The following is a 25,509-nucleotide window of genomic DNA, read 5'->3' as shown; positions in this document are numbered from 1 at the left end:
AAGGCCTCTTTCTGAAACTCCGCCCATTATTCTCCTAAATATTTATATATATGTTAAAGGTCTTTGTGCAAAATTTAAAGATTCTATATCCAATAGTTTCCCAGGTAAACGAATTTTATTATTTAATTTCAATTCTAGTCCGCCCATTTTTTGTCCTTAACATTCATGTTGTCACGCCCACTGTAGCTAAGCTAACAAATTTACTCCCATGTATTCATATGGATGTCAAAGTTGTACATACAAAAACTCTAGCTCTTGTAGTTTCTAAGATATGCGACTTTTAATACATCTTTTATAAGAGGGCGTGGCACCTCGCCCACTTGACATTTTGAAGTAAAAAGTAGCCTATAGTTCCTGACATGCAGGTAGAGTCCAAACATTGAAGGGGGCTTTGTATAGGGGCTATGATGAAATGAGACCCTATAATTATAAAATTCATGAGATTCATAATGGCTAGAACTTGGTTTTGCAGCGACCTGTAGTTTGATTACAAGGTTTACAAGCCCTATTCAGGAGTTCAGTTGTATGGGGGCTAGGTGAAATAATGGACCGATGTTAACCATTTTCAATAGGCTTCGTCTCCGGTACCATAAAGGATCATGTGCCAAATTTCATTGAATTATCATCAAAATTGCGACCTGTAGTTTGATTACAAGGTTTACAAGCCCTATTCAGGGGTTCGGTTGTATGGGGGCTAGGTGAAATAATGGACCGATTTTAACCATTTTCAATAGGCTTCGTCCTGGAGACAATAGAAGATCATGTATCAAATTTCATTGAATTGCGAAATTAAGACCTGTAGTTTTATTACAAGGTTTACATGGACGGACGGACCAATCGACTCAGAAAATGATTCTAAGCCGATTGGTATACTTTAAGGTGGGTATAGGACCAATATTCTTGTGTGTTGCAAACATCAGCACAAACCCAATATACCCTCCTCACCTAAGTGGTGTAGGGTATAAATATCCATACATTGAGAAAATAGGTCTCAAAGGCAAATTCTAAAATGTATAGTAGAGCGTGTAGAACTGTACTAATTCCGAGTTCTATGAGCAGTGGAGTGATTTTCGGATCCTCTACAGTGCCTGACACACCGTTTTTATAGCCAAACACGCTAAAGATTCTAGCAATCGCCATATAAGTATTCTCCCGGAAATCATTCTATCAAATTTTGTAATAACCGGACCATTGATTTAAATCTTTTTACAACGAATGTGACGATTACTACTTCTGTAGGAAGTTTGTTCCACATACAGATGGTACGGCAGGGGAAAAACTAATTGGAGTGTTACGGGTTTGTATCGGGGACAAGTTCACTAATGTTAGAGCAAGAACATTAAAATACACCCATCGTAGCGATGGTGATCTAGTAAATCAATAGAGTTGGACTTCCAAAGTAGAAGTCCAAGCTAACATAAGAGAGTTGTTGGCCCTTTTTCCTATATTTTTTTGCATGTCAGTGTAAAAGCACTTTTTAGGAGAACGTTTTAAAAGTTATATAAAAAAGTCAATATTTTCAGAAAAAGTACTTACAAACTAATAACAAAGGGATGTCTAATTTCACGCAATATATTGCGTTCATTCTTCACATGTTCGACTTGTTTTAAGCGAATTACATCAGCCATCGCTAAAAGTTTCATGGCACAATATTTCTCTGACACACGATCACGACACAGACATACTCGTCCAAATGTTCCAGTTCCTAAAAATATTCAAAAGAAAAAATTAGAATTTTTAGCAAAAACAAAAAATAATAAATATTAAAAATAATAAATAATGTTTTTTTTTTCAAACATTAAAAATATTTTTATATGAATATATGTATGTATGTAAGAGTAAACAATAGCAATATTAGACCGTATGTACGTAAATCGCGTAAATTTGTATGTACACATATTTTATTAAGGAATTTTAATTGGCGTTTAATAGACAAATGGACGCATACTTTTTATTTTAAAATCCAATAAACATGTGATTATTCAAAAATTGGTCAACAAACAATGTAGAGATTTTTTTTAAATTTGCAAATTAGAATATTTAATGGAAAAATATGTAATATGATATTGAAATTTTATTTTTAACATAAATTTAGTTATGTTTATAATGAAAAAAAAAAAACAAATATTGTTATTATGGCCACTCAAATTGTTGTTTATTTAATAAGAAAATTGAAAGTACTGCCAAAAAGATACATATGTATGTACATATGTATGTATGTATATAAGGGTAATTTCGTGTCATGTGACCCAACTTTTAAAATCGATGTCTTCCGATTTAGATGAAATTTGTAGCAAGGTTAGTACTATTGGATAGTAGGTCTGACACATACTTTCAGCTATAGCGGTCAAGAACTGGCGGAGTTGGACATTTTGGTCATACAGGGTATTTTTTTCAAATGAGTGTAACTTTTCACCTATTGGCCTTAGCAAAAATTGTCCAAAGAAGCTTTTTTGATACGAAATTGCCCATATATTAGTTTTTGAAGGTATCGTCAAAAAGATAGGGTCATACACCCAGTAAAGTATATACATATGTATAACTATTCTGGATACTAATAGTTCCTAATTAAAATGCAAAGTATATCAGACATCGCGGGAAATATTTCCCGCTTAGAAACCCTTGTAAAGAATCAATAGCGCTGAAATATCAGCGTTAAAACATAATCGAAGATCTATTCTAAATATAGCTATACAAAACCATTTGGTGACTATATTTTGGAGATTTGGGGCCTTTGAATCGGGCCCTTTATCTCAATATAATAATTTTTAAGGAATTTGGGGTGTAGATTTAGATTTAGAAGGGTAGCCTCTCAATCTATCATGAATGGCTCACATGGGTCCACCCATTTGCGGTGCCGTTGTGATGTTGTAGGAGTCCATTTCAATGTTACTCACAACTTCCAGATTTAAACCAACCGGTTTGATTCACAAAGTTTAGGATATTTTTAAGGCATTCCCAGTCAGGTCATCCAAACAAGATAGAGCTGCAAAGCCAAAATAATGTTCTCTTCTTTCATTGAATGATGGGCAATAGCAGAGGAGGTGAGTCAGAGTTAGCAGAATTGGTACAATTGTAATTTTTTTGGTACAATTCGATCTTCAAAAGTACAATTGTAAACCAATGACCTATTTTGTACAATTTCAAAATACAATAGACTGTCTATTGACTAGTCTAAGAACAAGTGTATTGACTAAATGGTCTTATTCATTGACTAGTCTAATGACTAATCTATAGTATTAAAGTACATTTAACTAGACCTTTGAAGTATTTCAAGGACTATTCTTTGAAGTTTTTGGACTGGTATAAAAAAGTTCTATATACTAGTTTATTGTCTAGTTATAGACTAATCTTCCGTCTATTCTATAGAATAGCCTATTGCCTAGTCAATGGACTGGTACATTGACTAATGAACTTACTTATTGATACATACAAATATTGATTAGTTCTAAATGACTGAAGAAGTCGGCTTGAAATGATTTTGTTTTATATTAATATAAATTTCCAAAAATATAGATTTGGTACAATCGGATTCAAAAAAATACACTTTTAAATGCTATTTTGTACAATTTGAAAATTCTATTTGCCGTACCTGAGGTGAGGTATTGTTTCCTGATCCTCCTCATTATTACAACTACTACAGTATTCGTTATATTCGTGACCCGATCGATTGTACATTGTCCCGTTATGACTGATACCAGCATTCTTATCTGGTCCCTGCGAAAGCTTAATAATAACCTTGACCTGGGAGCATCGTATAGAGGATAAATTGACATTGGAATCGATACTAATGAACATTTATCTGTCTCTTAGAATTTATCGTGTATAATAATGCTACATAAAATTTTATAGTATATCTTGAAGAAATAGCATGTATTTAAAAAAGTTATAGAACCTATTTTTACTTTCATAAACTACTAATTTCAATTTCACTTTGAGCACGTTTATTCATTAATGAAGTTTTTCTTCTATTTTATTTATTTATTTAGTCATAGGAAAATTAATCAAAATTTGTTTTCGTGTTTATGTAAAATTCATTTTTTTTTTTTATTTTTTTGCATATATTTTCTCAACCTTGAATTTTCAATTAGGCTAATGGCTTCGATCGTGCTCACTATTATTTTTCAAGTGTGAAATACATATATTTTGCTATACTTATACAGTATTTACTTTCTGCCATGCATTTTGGCATGATCTCTGTGAAAATCTTAAATATTCATATACAGTAATAATACAATTCACAGTTTACAACAGTACGACAAGGCGGCTGGTTGAACTAGTTCATTTGTAAAAAACCAAATCCAAACACGTTTCAAATAGTTTTTTTGACATTTAAAATGTGAAAATATCGCAACTCACACAACCAATCAAGTATAAATACATATTTTAATATTGGCGTGTTTTTCTTTTAATAGCTCATTAAATAATTATTAGTGGTCATTTATGAAATGAACTATTAAAATTTTAATTTATCGTAGAATTATTGTATAATAAATTAAAATATATGTATAACATTTCATTTAACGATTTCAGTTCAATATACTTTAAATTGTTTATAACGTTTGGCGTAAATTGTAAAAAAAAATATATTTAAAACAGTTTTAGTTTTTTCATTTTTGTTTGTTTTATACAGAATTTTTCTCTCAAATGAAAAAGTTCACTGAACTTTTACACACATGTTTCTGAAAGGATGTTTATGAAAGTACAATTTTCGGGCAGGTACATAAACAGATCTTATAAACAACTGAAGTCTAATTATATTTATTTATATTGTTTCTCATAAGCTCTGTGTCTCAGAACTGTTGATCCACAGTAGAGAATCCATTTGTGTATATGAATCAAGTAACCAGGTTTTAAATTGATTAGTTCTGATTAAGGATGCCATTCGGGACAGATTTTTAAATTTTATTTATATTTTTCGGGATTTAGAAATCCCGAATAAATTTTTAAAAAATCTTAATAAATTGCCGACAAAATTAACATTTTCTATTTCATATTACAATATGAATACACTTAATATGTGTTTACTAATACAGAAAGCTTTCCCATAAGTATTTTGTGAAATTTTTGGAAAACAAACTAATTCAAAGTACTAAAAATAATACAGTACTTTCTAGATACAGCGGTACAAGGGTATACTCGTTCAATTTTTCAATATCAATTCATAAAATTTCCATCCCAGGTACTGAATAGTACAATAAGAACCTACCTGAAGACCCATGCGTTTTGCATGGTTTCCAAATTTACAATGTGTTGAAACCTACAATTTAGGTAGTATGTTTTATGAGGATCCATACGAGGCTACAGCACCTTAGCAATTGAGCAAGTGTACTCATGTGACCAACCGTCTTGAGCTAAATATCGGATATATGGTTTTTAATGGCCGTAAACACTACAGAACTGGTCTATATCAAGTATAGCCATCGTAGTTCCAGCTTTTGCCAAGGTATCAGCAATATTATTTCCAGTTATATCCCTTGTCATCTTACCCAAATAAGGGAATTATCATCTCGCCATCTTATTAACAGGTTAACTGCCAGTATAGATTCTGATAAATTGTATGGCTTTTGAGCTCATAAGTATGTTTAATATACTCGTATCTCGACAAAAAACGGCTCAACTAAGTTTTATACTAGCCTTGAAGACCCTGTTGAATTTCGGGCCTCTTTTTAGGTATCCGATAGTATCTATGCCTATTTATTGTCCTTTTTATTTTTGATATTTCAACTTGTAAGTTAGTAGAGTCATCTTAAGTCTAAAAAATTACTTAATGAATAATGTAATTCGATTTAAAAAGAGGCCGAAATGTTTAAAATTTTATGACCCTGCTTATTTTTTAATCAAAACCTATTAAAATTCTCTTATTTAATATTTTATAATGTATAAATTTAGCGGAAAAACACTTAAACTTCGGGATTTTCGGGAATTCCCAGATTTCCGGGCCTCATCCTTTATGAGTATGTGTTGTGGTGGGATGTGCAACTACTATGTATAGTTAGTGTGATATAAATATGTATAAAAATTTGCTCGAAATATGTATGTATAACATCGAGTTGGGTTAAGTCAATTTCAACTAAATCATTAAAATGATGACATGTATACAAACATATATGTATACACTAGAATACCCCGGATGCTTCGCTACCCTAACCAAAATTAAATACATAGATACATAATTTTTATTATATTATAGAAAATTTTAATTGATTTAATATATTTTTAGTGTTTCTGTTTTTTATATTCAATATTATCGAAATTTATTACGTGAATAAATTCGCATTCAGTAAGGAGTGTGTATTTTTATTTGCATTCGTTTAGCTTCCACACAGTGTCATGTGTTCCGGTTCCCCATTATAGAGAATCCAAAAGGTATCATACTAATAAAAAGAGTACCATTTTCCCATTTTTGTCCAGGAATAGGCTTTTTCTAGAATTAAGTTTACAAAATATCGTGTTTAAATCATATATCACAGATAAAACTCAAACGATTCAAATCTGCATTCATTTGTTCCACAAAAAAATATATACTTTAGTACCCGAATTTTAAAATAATATACCAATAGCTTATTTTGTTTGAGTAAATTAACTATTTTTTTAATTTTATAAAAATTGGCTCAAATTGTTTGAATAAATTAAAATTCCCGTTTTCTACTTTTTGGTACTTTTTCCTCCAGTGAAATTTTGTTTCAATAAATATTACAGAGTTAGTACGTAATTTAATAGGTATACGTCAATGTTGAAAAAGTTTTCTTAATGTGCTAAAAAAAAGTACCAAAAATAAAATTTTCTCCCTTTTACACCCAAAAAGGACTGAATTTTTAAAAAAGTACGAAACAAGTGTCTCATAATTTTGGAAGATACAATATTCAAAATATTTAAAAAAAATTTATTAAGTTTATTAGTTAAAAAATTATAAAGGACCAAAAAAGGTACCAAAATCACCTTTTTTACACATTTTCACCATTTAATAATACGAAATTTAAAAAAGTACCAGACACCCATCTGCTCATTTGAAGAGTAAAATTTTTCTTGTATCACTAATATTGTGTACGATAATTAAGAAAACATGTTTTACCCGTTTTCGCCTTTTTTACCCCTAAATGTACAAATTTTTCTAGGTTCGGCAGTTTGCGCTGTGCGATGATGAATCAGTCAGTCAGTAACGAAACTCTTTTATATATATAGATACATATATAAACATGTGAGTGATATTTAGTTCTTTATATGGAGAGTATTATAGGCAAATTTAGGGCCAGTAAATTGGCTTTCATAATATATAAATAACGACAGTTTAAAAAGTCAAGGCATAAAAAGCCAAAAGTTGAATTTCGAAAAGCCAAATCTTTCGAACTTTAAAGGTAAAATTTCTAAAACTAAATAATTTGTATCTGATTTAATCCTAAACTGCAATATGAAACGATCTGTAAATAAAATTTTATAATCACCCAGTAAAAAATTTCATTACAATGTAAGGGGTTAAAATGCTAAAATTTACTTACACAATAGCATTTTAAGTCATTATTTTAACACGGTGATGTCATTGGAGGCAAGTACTTACCATAAACGATTACAAATAATTAGAAAAAGTAGTCATTGTAAATCGCATGAAAAAACGTATACAGCTTCTATATCTATTTTGGCAAGATGACTAATGAATTAGAAAGTAACACATTATTTGTAAGACATTATTAAACTACTTCTATGTAATCCCGACTATATGTAGTAGTCATTGAAAAGTATGTTGTTAGGTAAGTAATTACAAATGATAGCTATTACCCAGTTTTTGCCGGGCACATAGAGATATAAATATTATTGTTTATAAAAAATATAATTCACAGCTACCAAATAAACGTTTTACCTGTCATTTTAGTTTTTATCGTGGGAAGAAATATCAGAACTTTCTATAAAAAAATATATCATAACTTTCACGTCAAATATTGCATTCTACCTTATCCATTAGAATATTTTTTCTGAAATCAAATCACATTTTTATACATTTTCTTAATAGTTTAGGTCTTAAATTAGAACGCATTAACAAATTCAATGATATATGTTTGTAGTATATTGACAGGGTCAAAATTGTACAATATTTATCTAAATTGATTTGAAAACGACATGAACCTTCAACTAGTTATTATTTGGCAAATGTCCATAAAATTTGCATTTTTAATGTTAATATTATTTATGTGTAGGTACTTTAAAATAAACAACAAAAAGTAAACATTTAAAGTATATTTAAACAATATTTTTATATATATAGAATGAAACTATAATGGCACAATTTTTATCATTGTCAACCTATTTTCTTAGAAAATATATGAAAACAATAAAATTTAAGTGTTAATAAACACTATTTCACTATAAAAATACTATTGCTCATTTAGTTGTATATTGAACTAACTCAAAATTGTGTTATATGGATAATTTGAAAAAAAAAGCCTAAACTAGCAATAGGGGCCTGGCTCCTCCCATATGAAGTAAATACGAAAATTTGTATATCAAGGAAACTATTGATGCTGTAATAAGTGGACTAGCAAAAGTGGGCGTGGTACTTCCCATACAAGTTAAATATTTCAAATACTTGCACTATACACAAAATTATTTTTCGAGCCGGCTATATACATATGGAGAGGTTTTCCCCATTAAAAGTAAATATGAAAATTTGTAAAGGGTTTTTTATTTATTTTGTTTTTAGGGTAGCGAAGCACACTGGGTATAGCTAGTAATATATACAATTCAGTATAAATCTTATAAATTAATAAATCGGGATAGTAAAATCCGAATGGAACTCTTTTTCTTATACAAGTTAGGACACTTTTGTAATAAATAAACGTATGTACATATGTATATGTAGAATTGTACATACATATTTATGTACATAAGTATTTAAGTATTCATATTAAATAATGAATCTGTCTGCCTGTCATTATTTTTATTTGTCTATTGATTTGTCTCGCCGTTTGGGATTTTCAATTTTTTACATATATTTAACAGGTTTTTATTTTTTCATCTTTAACAATATAGTCTGTATTTTAGAGCTGTTCGTGACGACAAAAAAACGACCATGACAATAACTTTTAGACTTTTCTCGATTTGAAAATGAAAAAAAGATAAAGTTGTTTGCTAAAGTAAGTGTCTGGAAAACTGGCTGAATAGTTAGTTGTATGGTTGGTTGGTTGTCTGACGGACTGGCTGTTGGAGATGATTGACTATTTGTTGAATGATTAAATTTTATGATCATCGACTTTTGTGCAACCACCACTTTACGCAATAACTTTCTCAAAAGTCTCTCTAATAATGGTGTTGTTTTTAATTTTCTATAATTATTTTCAAAATTAACATATATCAATTGTGAAAACGTGGTAAATTACAGTAAATAGTGGTTAGTGGTGAATATTTATTAAATATACAATAATTTTCTAGAGTTTAATTAATTGGTTATTTAAATGGAATAAAATAATTGTTTATATTTGTGGGAACCAATTTCAGGGCTTGCTATATGCATGGGTTGGATCATCTACATGCTAAAGAATAGCGCTTGTATTTATAAAAAAATCTTATTTTGCTTTTAAAGCACTCAATAGTTAAAGCATACTTTAGCCTTCAAAACCATTAATAAAATTGTGATATTCATAAACAAATAATAAACGTATATTAACTATTGTGCTGATTTATGTTTAAGTTGGCAGCACTGTACAATATGGCTGTCATTTTATGTGTTAGTGTTGCGTACAATTAGGATAAAATATTCGTTGATTCGGTTTTCTTAATTTCATATTTTAGTTTATAATAGATTTTTGACAATAAAAACAAACTTTTAAGAAAAATAAATATATACATATATGGCTTTAATAAATGTCTATTTAGTTCAGATGTATAAATATAACATATAATTTCTAATTATTATTAAAAGTATCCGAATAACGGATATTTTGCGACAAAATATACATCACTATGACACATTTTCTTATTTTTACTTATTTTCTTTGTAATTTTTGATAAATTTTTGCAAATATTGATAAATTTCTTTGATATTTGACTAATTTTAATGCCGGCGAATATATTTTGCATTAGTATAACACTAATCAATATAATTTACATGGTTAATTATTTTATGGCATTATATTTAACCAACAAACTTTGAAAAAGCCAAATCAAATAATTTTGTCCATCATTTGGTTGACAGACGGGCATTTCCAAATTGCCTAAAAATAGTGCTGGACAATTGGAATATTGTCAAATATTCATGCATTAATCCAATAATGCCTAGATTTGAGTTTTTCCTCAAAATATAATCGTTTAAAAATTTTCTGGGATTTTATTTACAAATTTGTAAACGTTAAAATTAGAATTTTTAGATTTTATTTTAAAAGAAACCATAATTACTTTTCGCAATCAACCTAAAATTACCGGAAAAATCTTTATCTGAGAAAAAAATTTTTAAAAATCAAGTTATTGTTGGCTTAAAGAAGGGTCGAGCCTACAATAAAATTCTTCTAATTGTCAATGGTTTATTGAAGGTGTTTTAAGCTATTTCACGTTTATAAATACGATTTTCCTGAATTTTGCCTAAAATTGTTTAATAAACCTAAAATAAGTTTTTATAAATACAGCCGTAGATGTATAATCGATTTAGATTTTAGGAAAAAGGTATTTCACATTACACCACAATTCATTTTTGCTGTGGAACTTAACTTAGAATGAACTTAGACCTGCCTGCTATGCAGACGATGTCGTGATACTGCTGTGATCAAAGTTTCTAATATTATCTTATGCTTCAATTATATGGCGGACTTCTTTGGACAAAAAGTGTAATATCAAACTACTACAGGGAAGTCAGCAAACATATTGCTTAGGTGTGAGTCTATGAATCGTATGCCAGGGACTGAATTTGTTGGGAAGTTTGAGGCTATAACTTCTAATAGAATATCATAGCCAAGCGGTATCCATATGCATCTGTTACTCCACGGATGGTTTGAAAATAAACAAAAATGTACGTCCCAATCACAACACTAGCATAGAGGCGGAAATCCGTGCAATAACGGAATGTCATCAGCAGAGGTTAACATATGTATTTACTTAAAGCCAGAAGGGAATTAGGGCGACATTAGGTGATAAGGTTAAATCTAAAACCGCAATGGACTGTAAGAGAACCTTAACAGATTACTCTTTCAGGAGTAAGCTTTGCATCATATGGCTACCAGGTCACTCGAGAATAATCAGCGAATGTACATGCTTTGAAGGGAATCGAATTGGTTTTAAGTTATGGCTAGAATCATGAAAATCCTATGGGATGATCTAATTAAGAAGCAAGTCTGAGGTTAGTAAGATTGTATGAATTCTGAGTGGACACATTGGAATGTGGACACAACTATAAAAAATTGTACTGTGGTATTGTAATTACAAGGCTTTCAAATATTTAGAACACTGATAAGAAAAGTATAAAGAACAATGTCCAGGAAGCCTAGTTTCTAAACATCGGACGATAATAGCTTTAGCCATATAGTAGGGATATAGGCGAAACTGAAGGGGTTGTCAAACAAAATTTGTTATTCTATTCACACAGACGAGTTCTGAGAGAATAAAACACACTAAACACACTCACAAACCTTCAAATTTTCTTCGGGAAATTGCGAGGATATTAGCACTTAATAGGTTTTCTTATCACTTAAACTTAATATTTAATATTTTTTGCCACACTTTTAATGTATTTAATTCCCCGAAAATAATTTATATTTTACAAACGAAAAAAAATATTTTTTATTCTTTGACATTTCATTTTAATTAAAACTGAAAAAAGAAAAGTTGTAAATTTTCGTATTGAAAATGAAAAAATATTTCACATACATTTTTTCTTTGTCCATTAGTGCAGAAAAAAAATAACAAAAAGACGTGTTTATAATATGTTTTAAGATGAAATATCTTCTAAAAAAATTTATTAACTAATATATTCACTAGTATATGAAATCCCAGTAATAATATACAAAAAATAACGTATCAAAAATGCATTTATTACTTAGTACCTTTTGAACAACTGTGTTTATTTTTGTGCTTCTACTAATACATTCTCACCAGTTAGGTTTTTGACAGGGGACTTAGGTCTTTGACAATCCCTTTCGCCTATATGCTACTATATGGCTTTAGCATTATTTATATAAATTTTGTATGTAGTAAAATGTGTTAAATTCATATTTTCTTATATATATTTGCCAATAAGATAATATTTACAATCTATCTCAGAGAAGTTCATAGAGGGAATTATAATAAGTTGTATGAAGTGATCGTGGTCAGATTTTGACCAATATTAAGAAGACATCGTATAGGCCAAACCAGTGTTGTTTTGAAGTTGAATTGAATATGATATATATTTACTACGATAAACTATTCTTGCTTGCCGAAATGCGATCAACTACTGCCCGAACTCGAGATGGTATCAGAAACTATGCCAAGTATATTCTTCCGAGCACGTGCCCTTAAAAGTGTTTTAACGGATCTCAACATAAATAAGTCTCCTGGACTAGATGGCATACCGGCACTGGTCTTGAAGCAGTGCTCTTCGACTAGTCATTCTATACCATGCCGGCAAATTTCCTGCATGCTGAAAGGTTGCTAATGCAACGCCTAAAAAGGGAGAGGCTAGTAATCCTGAAAATTATCGCCCAATAGCAATTTGTTCTCCACATTCCAAAGTTACGGAAAGTATGATTAACTTCCATCTTGTGAAATATTTAGAGTCCAACAATTTACTTAACGACCGCCAGTATGGCTTTCGTAAAGGTCGCTCTACGGGAGACCTTTTGGCCTTCCTTTCGGAGAAATGGTGTCATTTCATTCACCATTTTGGCGAAAGTAAAGCGGTGTATCTAGATATTTCCAAGGCGTTTGTTAGAGTATGACATGGTTCACTTATATCAAAACTAATTGCATTTGGTGTCGGTAATAACTTCACTCGATTTATTTCGAGCAAGGCTCCGTTCTTTCACCTACCCTATTTCTTATCTTTATAAACGACTTTCTATGTCAAACTTCCTACTCTATCTACTCTTTTGCCGATGACAGCAATATCTGCCATTCTTATTCATTAAATTTTAGGCCAAGCCTTCAAGAGATTGGGGAGGCAATATGAATAAATCGCTCAATCGCTCGTTTTAACAGAATCGATTTTAACGCCCTCAAGGCTCAATGTTGTTTTCTAACACATATCTCAGATAATGTTGTTCCATCTATATTTATGAGTGGTGTAAATATTAAGGAATCGAAAATTCTTGATGTTCTGGACATGAAAATGCATTGCGATGTCCGCTGGACTAAACACATTTTTCAAGTGCCAAAAGAAGTATTCAAGTGTCTCGGTTTTTTTTTAACCGGTGTAAGACATACTTCACTCCATCTGACCTTTTTACAAAGGTACTTATCTGTGACAGTAGAGTATCTAACTCTATTGATTCACAGAGGGGTGTATTTTACAGTTCTATCGATACTATAATGGAATGTGTTCCTCCGAAATTAGGGAACTTGTTCCCGATAACCGTATATTTTTATGCAACACACGACTTTTATCAAGAACACACCCATTTGTGGTCGATTGGCCAGTGTACCGCACAACATATTACAGAGAAAAGTCATTCTTCAGCCGTACTGTTCGTATGTGGAAAAAATTTCTTGTAGAAGTAATCTCCGCCACTTTCGATGTGAAAAGGTTTAAATCAAATGTCCACAAACACTACTTCCTTCATCCTCTCCCCCACAACCTATTTTCCTAGTTCCAGCACAATGCACTGCATGAGTAGGGGTACTTCCCTGAGTGATGGTCCAAGATAAAAAAATCCCTACGTTAAAGTATTTTTACTTAAAATTTAGCAGAAAAAAATATATGTTGGTGAAATTTAGAATTGAGTTTAATTTTGTTCCCTTCTAAAATCCAACTAAAGTCCAACAAAAAATGTTAATAGTATAAATTGAATAAACATATAAATATTGTTCTAACATGCAGAGTAATTAAAAAATTATTTTTAATTTCAACTTTTTAACTCACGAAGCAAATTATGGCTGATAATTATTACTAATTGGAGTTCACTTTATATAAAAAGCGCAAATTTCAAGAAAAATAAAAAACAAATAGATCAATTAATAGAAATAGTCAATAAAATAACAAGATTATTTATGTCTATAACATGCCTATTAAATTTTGCATCAGTTTATTTTCGATACTACATATAATATAAAATAAAGTATATCTATTTATAAGACAAGTCTAATGCTCATATCTAAATTAAAAAACACATGTAATTATCTAGATTAACACAAATACATTTATTTGTTCATAAAAATTTATAAAAAATATACATATGTATATTTATTGTTGAACATTATATCACAAAAGAGATCAATAAATCGGGTCAAGAACCATTTTAAGTGTTTTAATCAACAACCTTCTTAATGGCTATTAAAAACACGCAAAAAAGATCACAAAAAGTGAACAGCAAAAAAAAAAACGGTTCAATGGTCCAATTTGCTTCAATAAATATTTTTTATATACTTCTTTTTCTTAATACACCAGATTTATTGGAAAATAGCACTAACTGCAGTGTGGCTGGTCAGCATTTAATTGTCGGAATCAATTATTTTGTGTGTTTCAGATTTTTTCATTATAATATTATTCTTTTTTATATTGACTCTGAGAAAAAACAATAAATAAATTGTTTTTGTTTATACAAGTACATATTTACTAATTGTGGCCATTTGTTATTTTGCGGTGTAAATATTAAATTTGTATATTATTTTAAATTGTATTTATTATAGGAAAACATTTCTTTAACTGGAAAATATCTCGAATATGTCAAAAAAATGTACAATTTTACATTGAAATTTGAATTTTATAAAAGGAAAATACAAATAAAACATTTTGAAAATAAATTTTGATTCGTTATTTTCGAATATGAATATGTTTATTTCATCGTTCAATCAATCGTTCATTTAGTCAGCTTGTCAATCGGCACGATGTTTTATAACATTTTATTCTATTTTTTTCCATGCTAAATAACGTTTTTGTTTGGGTGATCTTTTCTTTACATTCACTTTATATACATACATATGTATGTGTACTCGGACCTACACTAGACTTAATTTATGCACCCGATTTGCCTACTGTGATAGATTGATAATTTCTACATTTACTGACGATACTGTGGTTATCAATTCGCATCTAATCAATTAAACCATTATCTTAGATGAGTGGAGACATGATTGGAAAAGTGGAGGATACGTGTGAATGAGTTAAAAAGTTAGGTTCGCTTTAAGGAGAGGAAATTTCCCACCTGCCACATTTAACACAATCCGACTATGTTACTTACCTTGGAATTCATTTAGACAGACGACTTACTTGGCGTCGACATATTGAATCTAAGACACTCTGTATGAAATTAAAAACATCTATTCTGCACTGGATCATAAACTCTCAATCGAAATTAAGTCTTGACAATAAAGTCATCCCGTATAAAACCGTCTTAAGCCCAATTTGGATATATGGTATCCAATTGTGGGGCAACGCCAGCAATATCACTATAGAAATTATACAGAGAACACAATCTAAAATTCTTAGGATCATGACGGGAGCGCCATGGTTTATAAAGAATAAACAGGTATCACTTGTAAAGGTATAAAATATACTGCAAAATTACAAAGCTATCCTGATACGCTTGCAAGTCATCTCACACAGTACAAATCTACAACAAGGCTTCGTAGAGCCGATCTACCACCCCGTTAGGAGGAGGACCATTTACTTAATTTTCTCTCATCAGAGAGTAAACACCTTTAGTTTTTTAGGAATTTATTACTTATTGTTAGGCCTTAAGAATGAAGCAGATGCAATAATACCAATAAAAAATTTGATCTTAAAGATTTAATCAAGATTTAAAGTATGGACAATATAACGTAAACCTAATCCTTGGCATTGTGGTCGATGGAGTCCAAATTCCGAACGTGCACCACCCAAAAATCTTTGGGGTCACATTTGATAGCCTATTTACTTCCTCAGCACACGCCACTGTAATCACGCACAATATACGAAGTAGAAACAAGGTCCTCAAAGCGCTAAAAGGTAGCACCTGGGGTATGGATAAAGAAACCTTGTTAGCTACATATAAAACGATTGGTCGGTCAGTGGTTAATTATGCTGTTCCAGTGATACCCAGTGAAAAAACATTCAAATCTGCCAAAATACCGCCCTAAGAACTGTAACGAGCTACATACAAACTACCTCGGAACATCACCTGCATGAGGAAACGAACATAATGTCATGTTGACTAAACAGTTCCTCGTGGGATGTCATTGGAGGAGTCATTACAACTTTGGATACTCCCCTGAGGCATGTTAGGAAGGTTCTTCGTATATACGAGTAAAACATACGCAAATATATGCAGGATCCATTAGATCAATCCTTGCATATGGCTGCTTTGAACGACATTTATAGAGACGCCATAAATTCCGCGATCGCGTAACTTGGAGGTCGCCCATAGCAGACACGAAAGAAACTTGCCGCGGGAAACAAGAGTAGTTCCGGCAGGATGGAACAACAGGCTCAATGCCTACTTTTCACGTATAGACCGTTCCGTACCCAACGAATGTCCTGCATGTGGTCAGGGTACTCATGACACCCACCACATTTTCAACTGCTCAGCCAACCCTATTTCACTCTGTCCAATGGATTTATGGACACATTCAGTTTATTTACATCAACTACAAACAACTGTTTCCAGATTGGGTTGCCCTTGTTTTTAAGAAAATTCCATAAGCAATAAGGTAATGGTTCAGAGTTTAGAGTGTCAATTTATCTTGAGAAATCTGTAATAGCTAGACTACTTAGTCTAAATGCGTTTTCATTAAGAATGGAACATTTTGTTTCTAATTTCTAGGGATAGAAGTGAATGTTAAAAAAGAGCATTAATTTGTGAAAATTATGGTATTTTTGCAGATTTGTGTGCTTGAGTCATATACATTGAGTCCTTTGTATTCTCTCTAGCCAGCACTTCCGCGATATACATTTGAACGATGTCTTATTCTATAAATAATGACTATAAAAATATACTATACTATATAGAACCTTAGTTTAGATGTGAATAAAATTTCCCGAGATTTTAGAGTAAAAAGATATTTCAAATTGTATATATTCTGGTAAACAGAGGCAATTAAATTTTTGCTGGGAATGTTTTCCTGACCTAAATCGATACAAAATTTGTCTTAAATATAGCGAAAACTATGTGATGGATTAATTCTGAGATCAGTTTCGAACACATTACAACTCAATTCTGAAACTTTTAGTGGTCTATTTGGATATGCCAATTTAATTTTTTTTTTAAGTTATTCCCTATATGAACATCCTAATACTTATGCACATTCATATAGTAGCAATAAAATTGTCATTAAAGGACCATAAATAACAACCGGAATTAAAATTGTTTAGTTGATTTCATCCACATAATACTGTCAGCTGATATACAGATGATGGCAGTAATTATAAAAATGTTCTTAAATGCGTTTTTAGGTCATTCTTATTTTAATTTCTTAATAATTTTCCATTCGGACGAAAATGTTTTTCGTTTTCTGAACCATGCTGTCTAATAATGTTCGATGATGATTCTGTTGATTTACATCCGTTGATCAGACCGTACGTACATACGTACGATACAGAAAGACAGATACAAATTCAGAAATCGGCAATTTGCCAAAAGTTATTTTGTTAGTTAATAATTCGTTTGCTGTTTTTGTGTTTTTTGTTCTGTATGTCGCTGATTTTTGAATATTTAATTTAATATATTTTTTAATATTTGGCATATGTCTTCTAAGAATTAAAATGTATGGATGTTCATGTGAATGTTTGTTATCTGTATGTTAATACAATGTTATTTATATATGTATAGAGAATTATTATATAGATACACAGAGAAAACAGATTCATTGTGACAACCGAATTTGTTTCCAATCGAATTCAGTCGGTTCTCACAACTATGCCATAATTCGATTGCAATTACTGTAAAATTCGTTTACTATTACTGAATATATGGTGTACACAACTATTTTAAATTATTATTCGGTAATCTGGATTGAAATTATCGGTATACGCAACTGAAATATTATTTATTGAAAACCAATTTGTGGATTATGTGTATTTTAAAATAAATTTTATTTTGTTTAAAACATTTACAATAAAATATGAATATGTATGTATGTATGTAAATACAAACTTATAAATATAAACCAGCAACATTTCCCTTCTTGTTTTGAGATTTTGATGGTATGTACTTGGGATTTTGCTCTTCATACTGTCCAACATTTCCAAAGCTACCTTTCCACGCTTTTCCGCTGCTGTAAAATGATTAAAAATTATTGAAAATAACCACAATAGATTTTAAGATATATAATGGACTAAACATTACCTTTTTTTATCAGCATTAAGTTATCTTCAAATGTAATTAGATTTTTTTAAAATTATAAATTCGTTTTATTTTATTTATTTTTGTTAACGTCAACTATAATTATCAAATAATCGGTTGTGAACACCGAATTTGGTTCCTTTAACCGCAATAGTATTTTAAATAATTTTCCCAATTGATAATTGGTTGCAATGATCAATATTTTTTACTTTCTACTGATTTTCGGTTACAGCGACTAATATTTGATGTTCTAAAGTTTTAATCCTAAATAAAATTCGGCTGCATTTACTAAATTAACAAAAGAATTTAATAACCGATACAATTCAGTTCAAATTATTGATTTGGAAATTGTTAAAACCACAATTCGATTATTATTATGGTTTTTTAATACTGAGTATAGAAAATCGGTTCATTATACAGTTTTTCAATAACAGCGATACAATTTTAATTAATTTAACTAAATATTTATCATGGTAACCGATTTCCAATCGATCTGTTTTCTGTGTGTATAAATATGTATAACAAAATATATACATAAATGTTTATGTATTTTGCTAGTAGAAATATTATGGTTTTTGCTTCGTATAATTTGTGAACATTGAACAAACATCACAAAAAAAAATATATATGTATATATTTTTTGGAAAATAAATGTTGAGAAAATATAAATAAATTTAAAAAATAATCAAATGAATTAAGCAAGTTGAAGAAAATGTGTTCGGACATGTGATTTTTGCGACAATAAAATGAGCGAAAATCTTCTCGATCAGATGTTCAACTATGGATTTTCAATATTATATTGTGTGAAAAACATTAAATCTTTTCACACACACTCTTAAATGTATATAGTGCAGATACAAATCTCTCTACACACCATGAATAAGACATTGACTATATACCAAAGAAAATATAATAATAATAAATAAATAAATCAAATCAAACTAGACAAATGGACGACTTTAACTAAATCTTTAGCTGTTTAATGCGAAAACAAACAAAACAATATACAATAATATTTATTTATTTTGGACTCAATAAGTTTAAAATAATTTTGTGTAGAAACACGCGTTAAAACAAATTGTTGTTTTTCATTCCGTATATAATGTTGCAACCGAGTGTTTAAAATTGTTTTAAAATTATTGGATATAATATTATTAAGATCTGCCGATATTAAAATCAATTCATTCCAAAGATGATACAAATGTTTATATTCCTTTATCATATATCAGTTTTTTAATCAACATTATCTTGGGCAGACAACAGATATTGGTAGCGACTCTTTTTTTCCGGAATTGCAACAACACGAAAATGGGGAAGGTTATCAATGTTCCGAGGAGGCTGAAGACAAACAGGCATTACTCCATGAAGATTGCTGGCAAACTCGATGAGAATTGAGAACGCTCTGTTCTCAAGCCCAAGGTGCATTGGACAATACATCATATGATGCGATAGACCTTGCATTTAACAGAAAATATATTCTAAAGGTTATCAGAAACTGGACTCTGGAAATGTTAACATCAAGAGTCAAAATCAAGAACCATATGGACCACTGGAGGCTGACTCCAAGGAGGCGTATTATCGCCATTATTATGGACACTGGTAATCGATAGTCTAGTTGAAAAACTTAATGACATATGATTATGCAGACGACCTTGTCATATCTATCACAGGCTTCGACATTGTAACGATATCGGAAACCCCTCAAAAACTATCCTTGTACCATTTACAAGACGTAGATCTCTGAGACTTATTGAGCCGACTCTAAACGGGTCTATTATTAAGTTCTCTGAGGAAGTTAAATACTTAGGGATCATTTTCGACAAAACCCTAAATTGGAACTCACATGTATTCAGTACAATCAATAAAGTCATTAGAGCATTATATGCCTGTCAAAGGCTAGTTGCTAGTAAATGGGGTCTAAAACCGAAAATGATCTCATGTACTTTTAATATCATAATAAAGCCCATTCTGACTTATGCTGCCTTAGCTTGGTGGAAAAAAGTGGAGCAGGTCACTATTCGGGCTTCTCTGGAGAAATTTTATTGTCTCGTCTGCGTCTCTATAACGGAGACCATGAGAACATGTTCTACATACGCCATTTGGGCTACTCTTTACATATCACTTTTGGATATTCTTATCAAAGATGATACCTATAAATCGGCCTATAAGTACATTTAAATAATTCATCAACGGTCATATATCCGAGTTCATGATTGTGGGTGGATTGTGATACTTGACAGAAACCAATGGGCCAATAAACATGATGGCAGCAAAGTACTGATCAAGTTTTGTTTACTGACGGGTCAAAGGGTATGTGTGGTCCTAACTTCCAGAAGGCAATATCCATGGGAAAATATCCCTCAATCATCTATACCATCTTCATATGTTATAGGAAGAGGAGAAGGATAAAGGGAATGTCAAACAGCCAAACAGCGCTCAAGGCCTTACTCTCGTATGAAGTTAAGTCCAGTATTGTTATAGACTATGTGACATCATTGAACGAACTGGGTAAACATAACAAATTAATACTATGTTAGATACCCGGCCATGAAGGACATTCTGGCTACGAACGGACGGATTGCTTAGCAAATAGAGGCGCTCATCGCCCACTTATCATCCCTGAACCATTCTTTGGTATCCCACAAGGATATGTCAATTCGATTTATCTTGAAAATCCATAAATTTGATTTTGAAAGAAGTTTTTCAAAAATACCTTTTTTAATACTTTCTTCGTAACTTTCTAATTCTTCTGATCGTTATGCACTTAATAAAACAGAACATTGGTATCGGTCATAGAGGAAAGTTGGACATTTTTGAAATTGTTTTTGCCAATTTTCATAGCTTTAGCCAATTGTTAATGACAATATTAATTGCTGTCTGTTTTCAATGTTGTTTATAATTAGAAATAAATTATTTTCAAAAAAACAAACAACTTGTTTTTCTTTTGTTAAAATTTTAATAGGAATTTAAAGAAAAAAATAATAAAATATTGCAAAACACTTAAGCAATTGACACAAACGAAGAAAGCGTACCAAAAGACATGAAAAACTATATGAAAAAATAATAAATAAATAAAAAAAAACAACAGAAAAATATAAAAATTTCCCCTTTTCTAAGAGTAAATATTGTGCCACACTGTGCGTTGTTTAGGTTGAACGTTGTATAAAACAACAACTGCAACATGAAAAACAACTTAAATACAAATAAAATATACACACACTCAGCAGTGTTTATTCAATATTAGTGAAAAAGCCGAATAAAAACCAAAAACGACCACAAAAATTGCTAAATTGAAGATAAAACTGTCATCGCTGACACAATCAGCAGCAACAGCGTCGCTTCCATGTAGAAAATTATAGACTTTTCCATTCATATATGAATGAAATCATACAGACAAACATACATAAAAAAGATCTTTGCAACAACATAGTGCATGTTGTAGGTAAGTACTATATCTAGGAAGTACATATTGTTGTGTGTTGTTTGTTAATAAAAAAAATATTGCAAAAGACTGCGGTTAATAAGACGTCAGTGTTGATCATTGCAAATATTCATTGGCATGTTTATAACTAAATATGTATTTACTTTAAAATGTAGAAATACAAATTTATATTGTTACAAAGATAAATAAAGTTGGCTAAGATCAGTAAAAACAAATATATCTTATTTGTTTTTTCAATGTTTAAATTGTAGGCGTGCGTGTGAGTTTGTTTTTCTTGTAATCATTAATTGTTGTAAACAAAACTGAATTTAAAGTAAAACAATTAAAATGTAGAAAAATAAAAAAAAAAAAATAATGAAATTCAAAGGTCATGATTATTTTATGTTTGTACTAAATGTACTCGTACTCTCGTACATTTAAAGATTTTAAATGATCAGCATTGAAATTTACCGAAAACCTCTACATCTATTACATAGAACTTGTTTAGAATTTGTTGCTTAATTCTTTGAAACATAGTAAATAGTATTACAAAAGCATTAGATGATTATCATTTATTTGTTGGAAAAATTTTGTCTATCCATCTAATTTTCTATGGCGCAGGACCAGACTGACCGCCCTCCCAACAATACTGTCATTTGGGCTATTCGTGCAGCAAATTAAAATCGCAAAATCGTTTTAATTGGCGCAAACACATATGCCCATCACACGATCTGGGTAGCATTTATATCAACTTGAGTGGTGAGTACATTATAGTTTAGCTACAGTAAATAAAGGTTCAACATCCAGTTGATTTGCAAATGCAAAGATAGATTCTCATTTAGTTCGCAATTGGAAAGTTTCGAACAAATGTTCTTTTTCAAATCATCGATATCTTGAATTCTCAATAGAGATGAAAAAGGTCAGGACTCCACCTTTCTAAAAAGAAAGAACACCATCTGGATTGAAGAAAGACGAATCCTAAATTGTCTCCTTCAATCAACAGTTAATATATTGACAAACCAAGAAACAACCACTGGAACCTCTAACCCCTTTATACCAAAGAGGAAAGAAAAACGACTATGGTGGTTTCCTAAATATCGATAATCCGTAAAGAATGTCGCAAATTATTCAGGTAAATGGTTTTTATATACATAAGCTTTCCTTGAATAAGTTCAAAAATCGGGCCAGAAATGAAAAGCGTAGATCGAAACCTTTTTTAGTGTAAAATATACACTGAAAAAAGCAGAGATTTTTCAATATAACAAACGCTTATACTGGCAATTTCTGAAGAATAGTTAAATTGAGCCGAAAATTTAGCCGCCGCCGGTACTTTCTATAAAAAGCAGCCGACCAAAATGGTTGCGCCGCTGATCATTCTGAATCGGTTTGTATTAAATTTCATTTTTGGCACCGAATACGGTGTATGCCTTACACGAGGAGAACGAGTATATTCATTTCAGAATTTGGAATCAGTTATATTGTAAATCAATTCAGTCCCAGATATCAGCCATAACAAGAACAAGAAAATGGTTCTGGTATCATAGGTTATCGAATATAAATCATACTAATCTTTAACGGCAATTCAAGCTTCAATCAAGTTCCTAATAGATGCATATTAGGAACTTGATCACGACTAGCCAAGGAATGTGGGGTGGCAAGACATTTAAACATTGCACTGGTATGGTAACGACAACATGACATTCTACAGGCAACTGTGTTGCTGACGAGCTCGCAATTCGGACATACTTAGATCATTTCTGTGGGACTCCGTTAGGAGAATGCAAGAAACAGATAGACAACATGTTCTATGATCTCTCAGGCAAGATTTTGAAACGAACCAACTTGCATCGTGGTCAACGCCAACTATCGTGGCCAACAGACTATCTCCTGAAACTGGGCCTTGTAAAAATGAAGGTGATATAAGAAAAAAGAGAGATAGAAATAGGAGAGCAATAACTTACGCCTTAGTCCACTATGTTCTGGTAATTAACTGACCTTAAAGATCAAATCATTAATATAAATTTGTATTATTTTCATCTTAAATCTGCTTAATTAATTCAAATAAAGTATTTACTCATCAATGAAACAACAATCTTAAATCTGTTTAACTAATTAAAATGAAGTATTTAGTCATCAATGAACCAACAAATCATCAAAATTTTAATAACTTTTAACTTGATGTTTCTACATTGATGTTCATACATATTACCTTGTCCTATATTAAATTTTTAACGTGTACAGTCTTTTTAAATGCACATAAAAACGAACATTTAGTGTAAATATTTACATTAGTGAGCAAAATATATAAATATTCACACCTCAAGACCAACAGTCTGGAGATAATCAGGCAATTCGAAGAAAGAAAACACCAAAAAACAAATAATATGAATGTATATGAATCATCGACAAGGGAACTCACACGAAAATACACAATAATATTTACGAAAACAACAGATAAATAATCGCTCAACATGTTTTTGTCCTACGATCGAAATTTAATAGAATTTCGAAGAAAAATTTTCTTTATAAATCGCAATAAGTTTAAGGAAAAAACAACATTAAAATGGATAATTAAAATACCAAATTCAGACCATTTCAATTTTTTTCTGAAATCACATTTAATCATGTTTTAAATTTATATGTGTATCAGAGAGCAATGGGTATAAAGTAATTCCAGATGGACAGAAAATAAAATTTAAAATAAAAGAATGAATGAAAATTTATGGTCAAGGTGAACTTACCAACTGTTTTAATAATTTGATAATCGTCTAAACTATATTTTCTAACACCTTTGGCTGTTTCTACACTACTATTATCCTCTGAAGTATCATCTTCTTCATCATCTGTTTCATTGCCATCATCATCCGTATCATCATCTTCCTCCTCCTCATCATCATCATCTTCTTCATCATCATCGTCGTCCTCGTCTATATCTTCATAGGTATTTTCAGTATGACTTTTTGTGTGTTTTGTATGCTGCTCTTCATCAGTCTCCTCGCTGTAATCTGATTCAACAGGATCTGAGGATTCACTGGAACCCACACTACTGCTGTTGGTTCCATTACGACTTGTATAGCCACTGGATAAACCACAGGGACGATTGTGTGCACTACCCAATTTGAGAGTTAGCGAGACATCGTTAGATGCATTTACTTTCGAGCTAGTTGTGGGTGCCATTTTTGAATGTAGGCGGGAACAGGTGGCAGCTGACATTGAAGTTTATTTGTTGGTCGCCAATATTAAGGCTAAAATGGAAAAATAAAACAAATTTTTAAGTGTTATTTCTTATAAAGAGTCTAGGACCTTAATTAAAATTGTTCAGAAACTTTATATCGAATAAGTACCATATACATATAAACATCAAATAAGATTTAAATTGAATTATGTGGTGAAGATAATGGTTATATAATTAACATCAATTCTCCAACAGACAAGTCTTAAACATTTTATAATACTTGCTAGACACATTTTCAATTCATTATTAATTTACATTATACAATGTTCTATTATTTCTGCTACAATTCCATTTATATAGATATAAATAATTAAATTTTTATTTCATACAAATACACACTTTGGTCTATAGAAAACTCTCAGACAGGAACGTTAAATAAATATGAAAAGATTATTGAATTCATATACAATAAAAAAACACTA

General features: G+C 30.8%; 1 protein-coding gene across 2 annotated transcripts in view; it reads right to left on the bottom strand.

The window, feature by feature from the left end:
* The window catches only part of LOC119612853 (cAMP-dependent protein kinase catalytic subunit 3), a 34,184-nt gene extending 9,060 nt beyond the window's left edge, over positions 1-25,124 (bottom strand). The window contains exons 1-2 of one of the 2 annotated variants that reach the window (XM_037968730.1): positions 24,594-25,124; positions 1,537-1,705 (exon numbers count right to left, since the gene is read on the bottom strand). In XM_037968730.1, coding sequence (XP_037824658.1) covers positions 1,537-1,705; positions 24,594-25,065 — 641 coding nt within the window. In that variant the 5' untranslated portion in view covers positions 25,066-25,124. The remainder of the gene's footprint in view (positions 1-1,536; positions 1,706-24,593) is intronic. The other variant, XM_037968729.1, reaches the window with a different exon arrangement.
* Positions 25,125-25,509: the final 385 nt, after the last annotated feature.

Source organism: Lucilia sericata, unplaced genomic scaffold, assembly GCF_015586225.1.
Source record: "Lucilia sericata isolate MDLA Ls3-8-SP2 unplaced genomic scaffold, ASM1558622v1 Contig001849F_arrow, whole genome shotgun sequence".
NCBI lineage: Eukaryota > Metazoa > Arthropoda > Insecta > Diptera > Calliphoridae > Lucilia > Lucilia sericata.
Note: the sequence above shows the minus strand (reverse complement) of the source record. Positions and strands in the feature narration are given on the sequence as shown.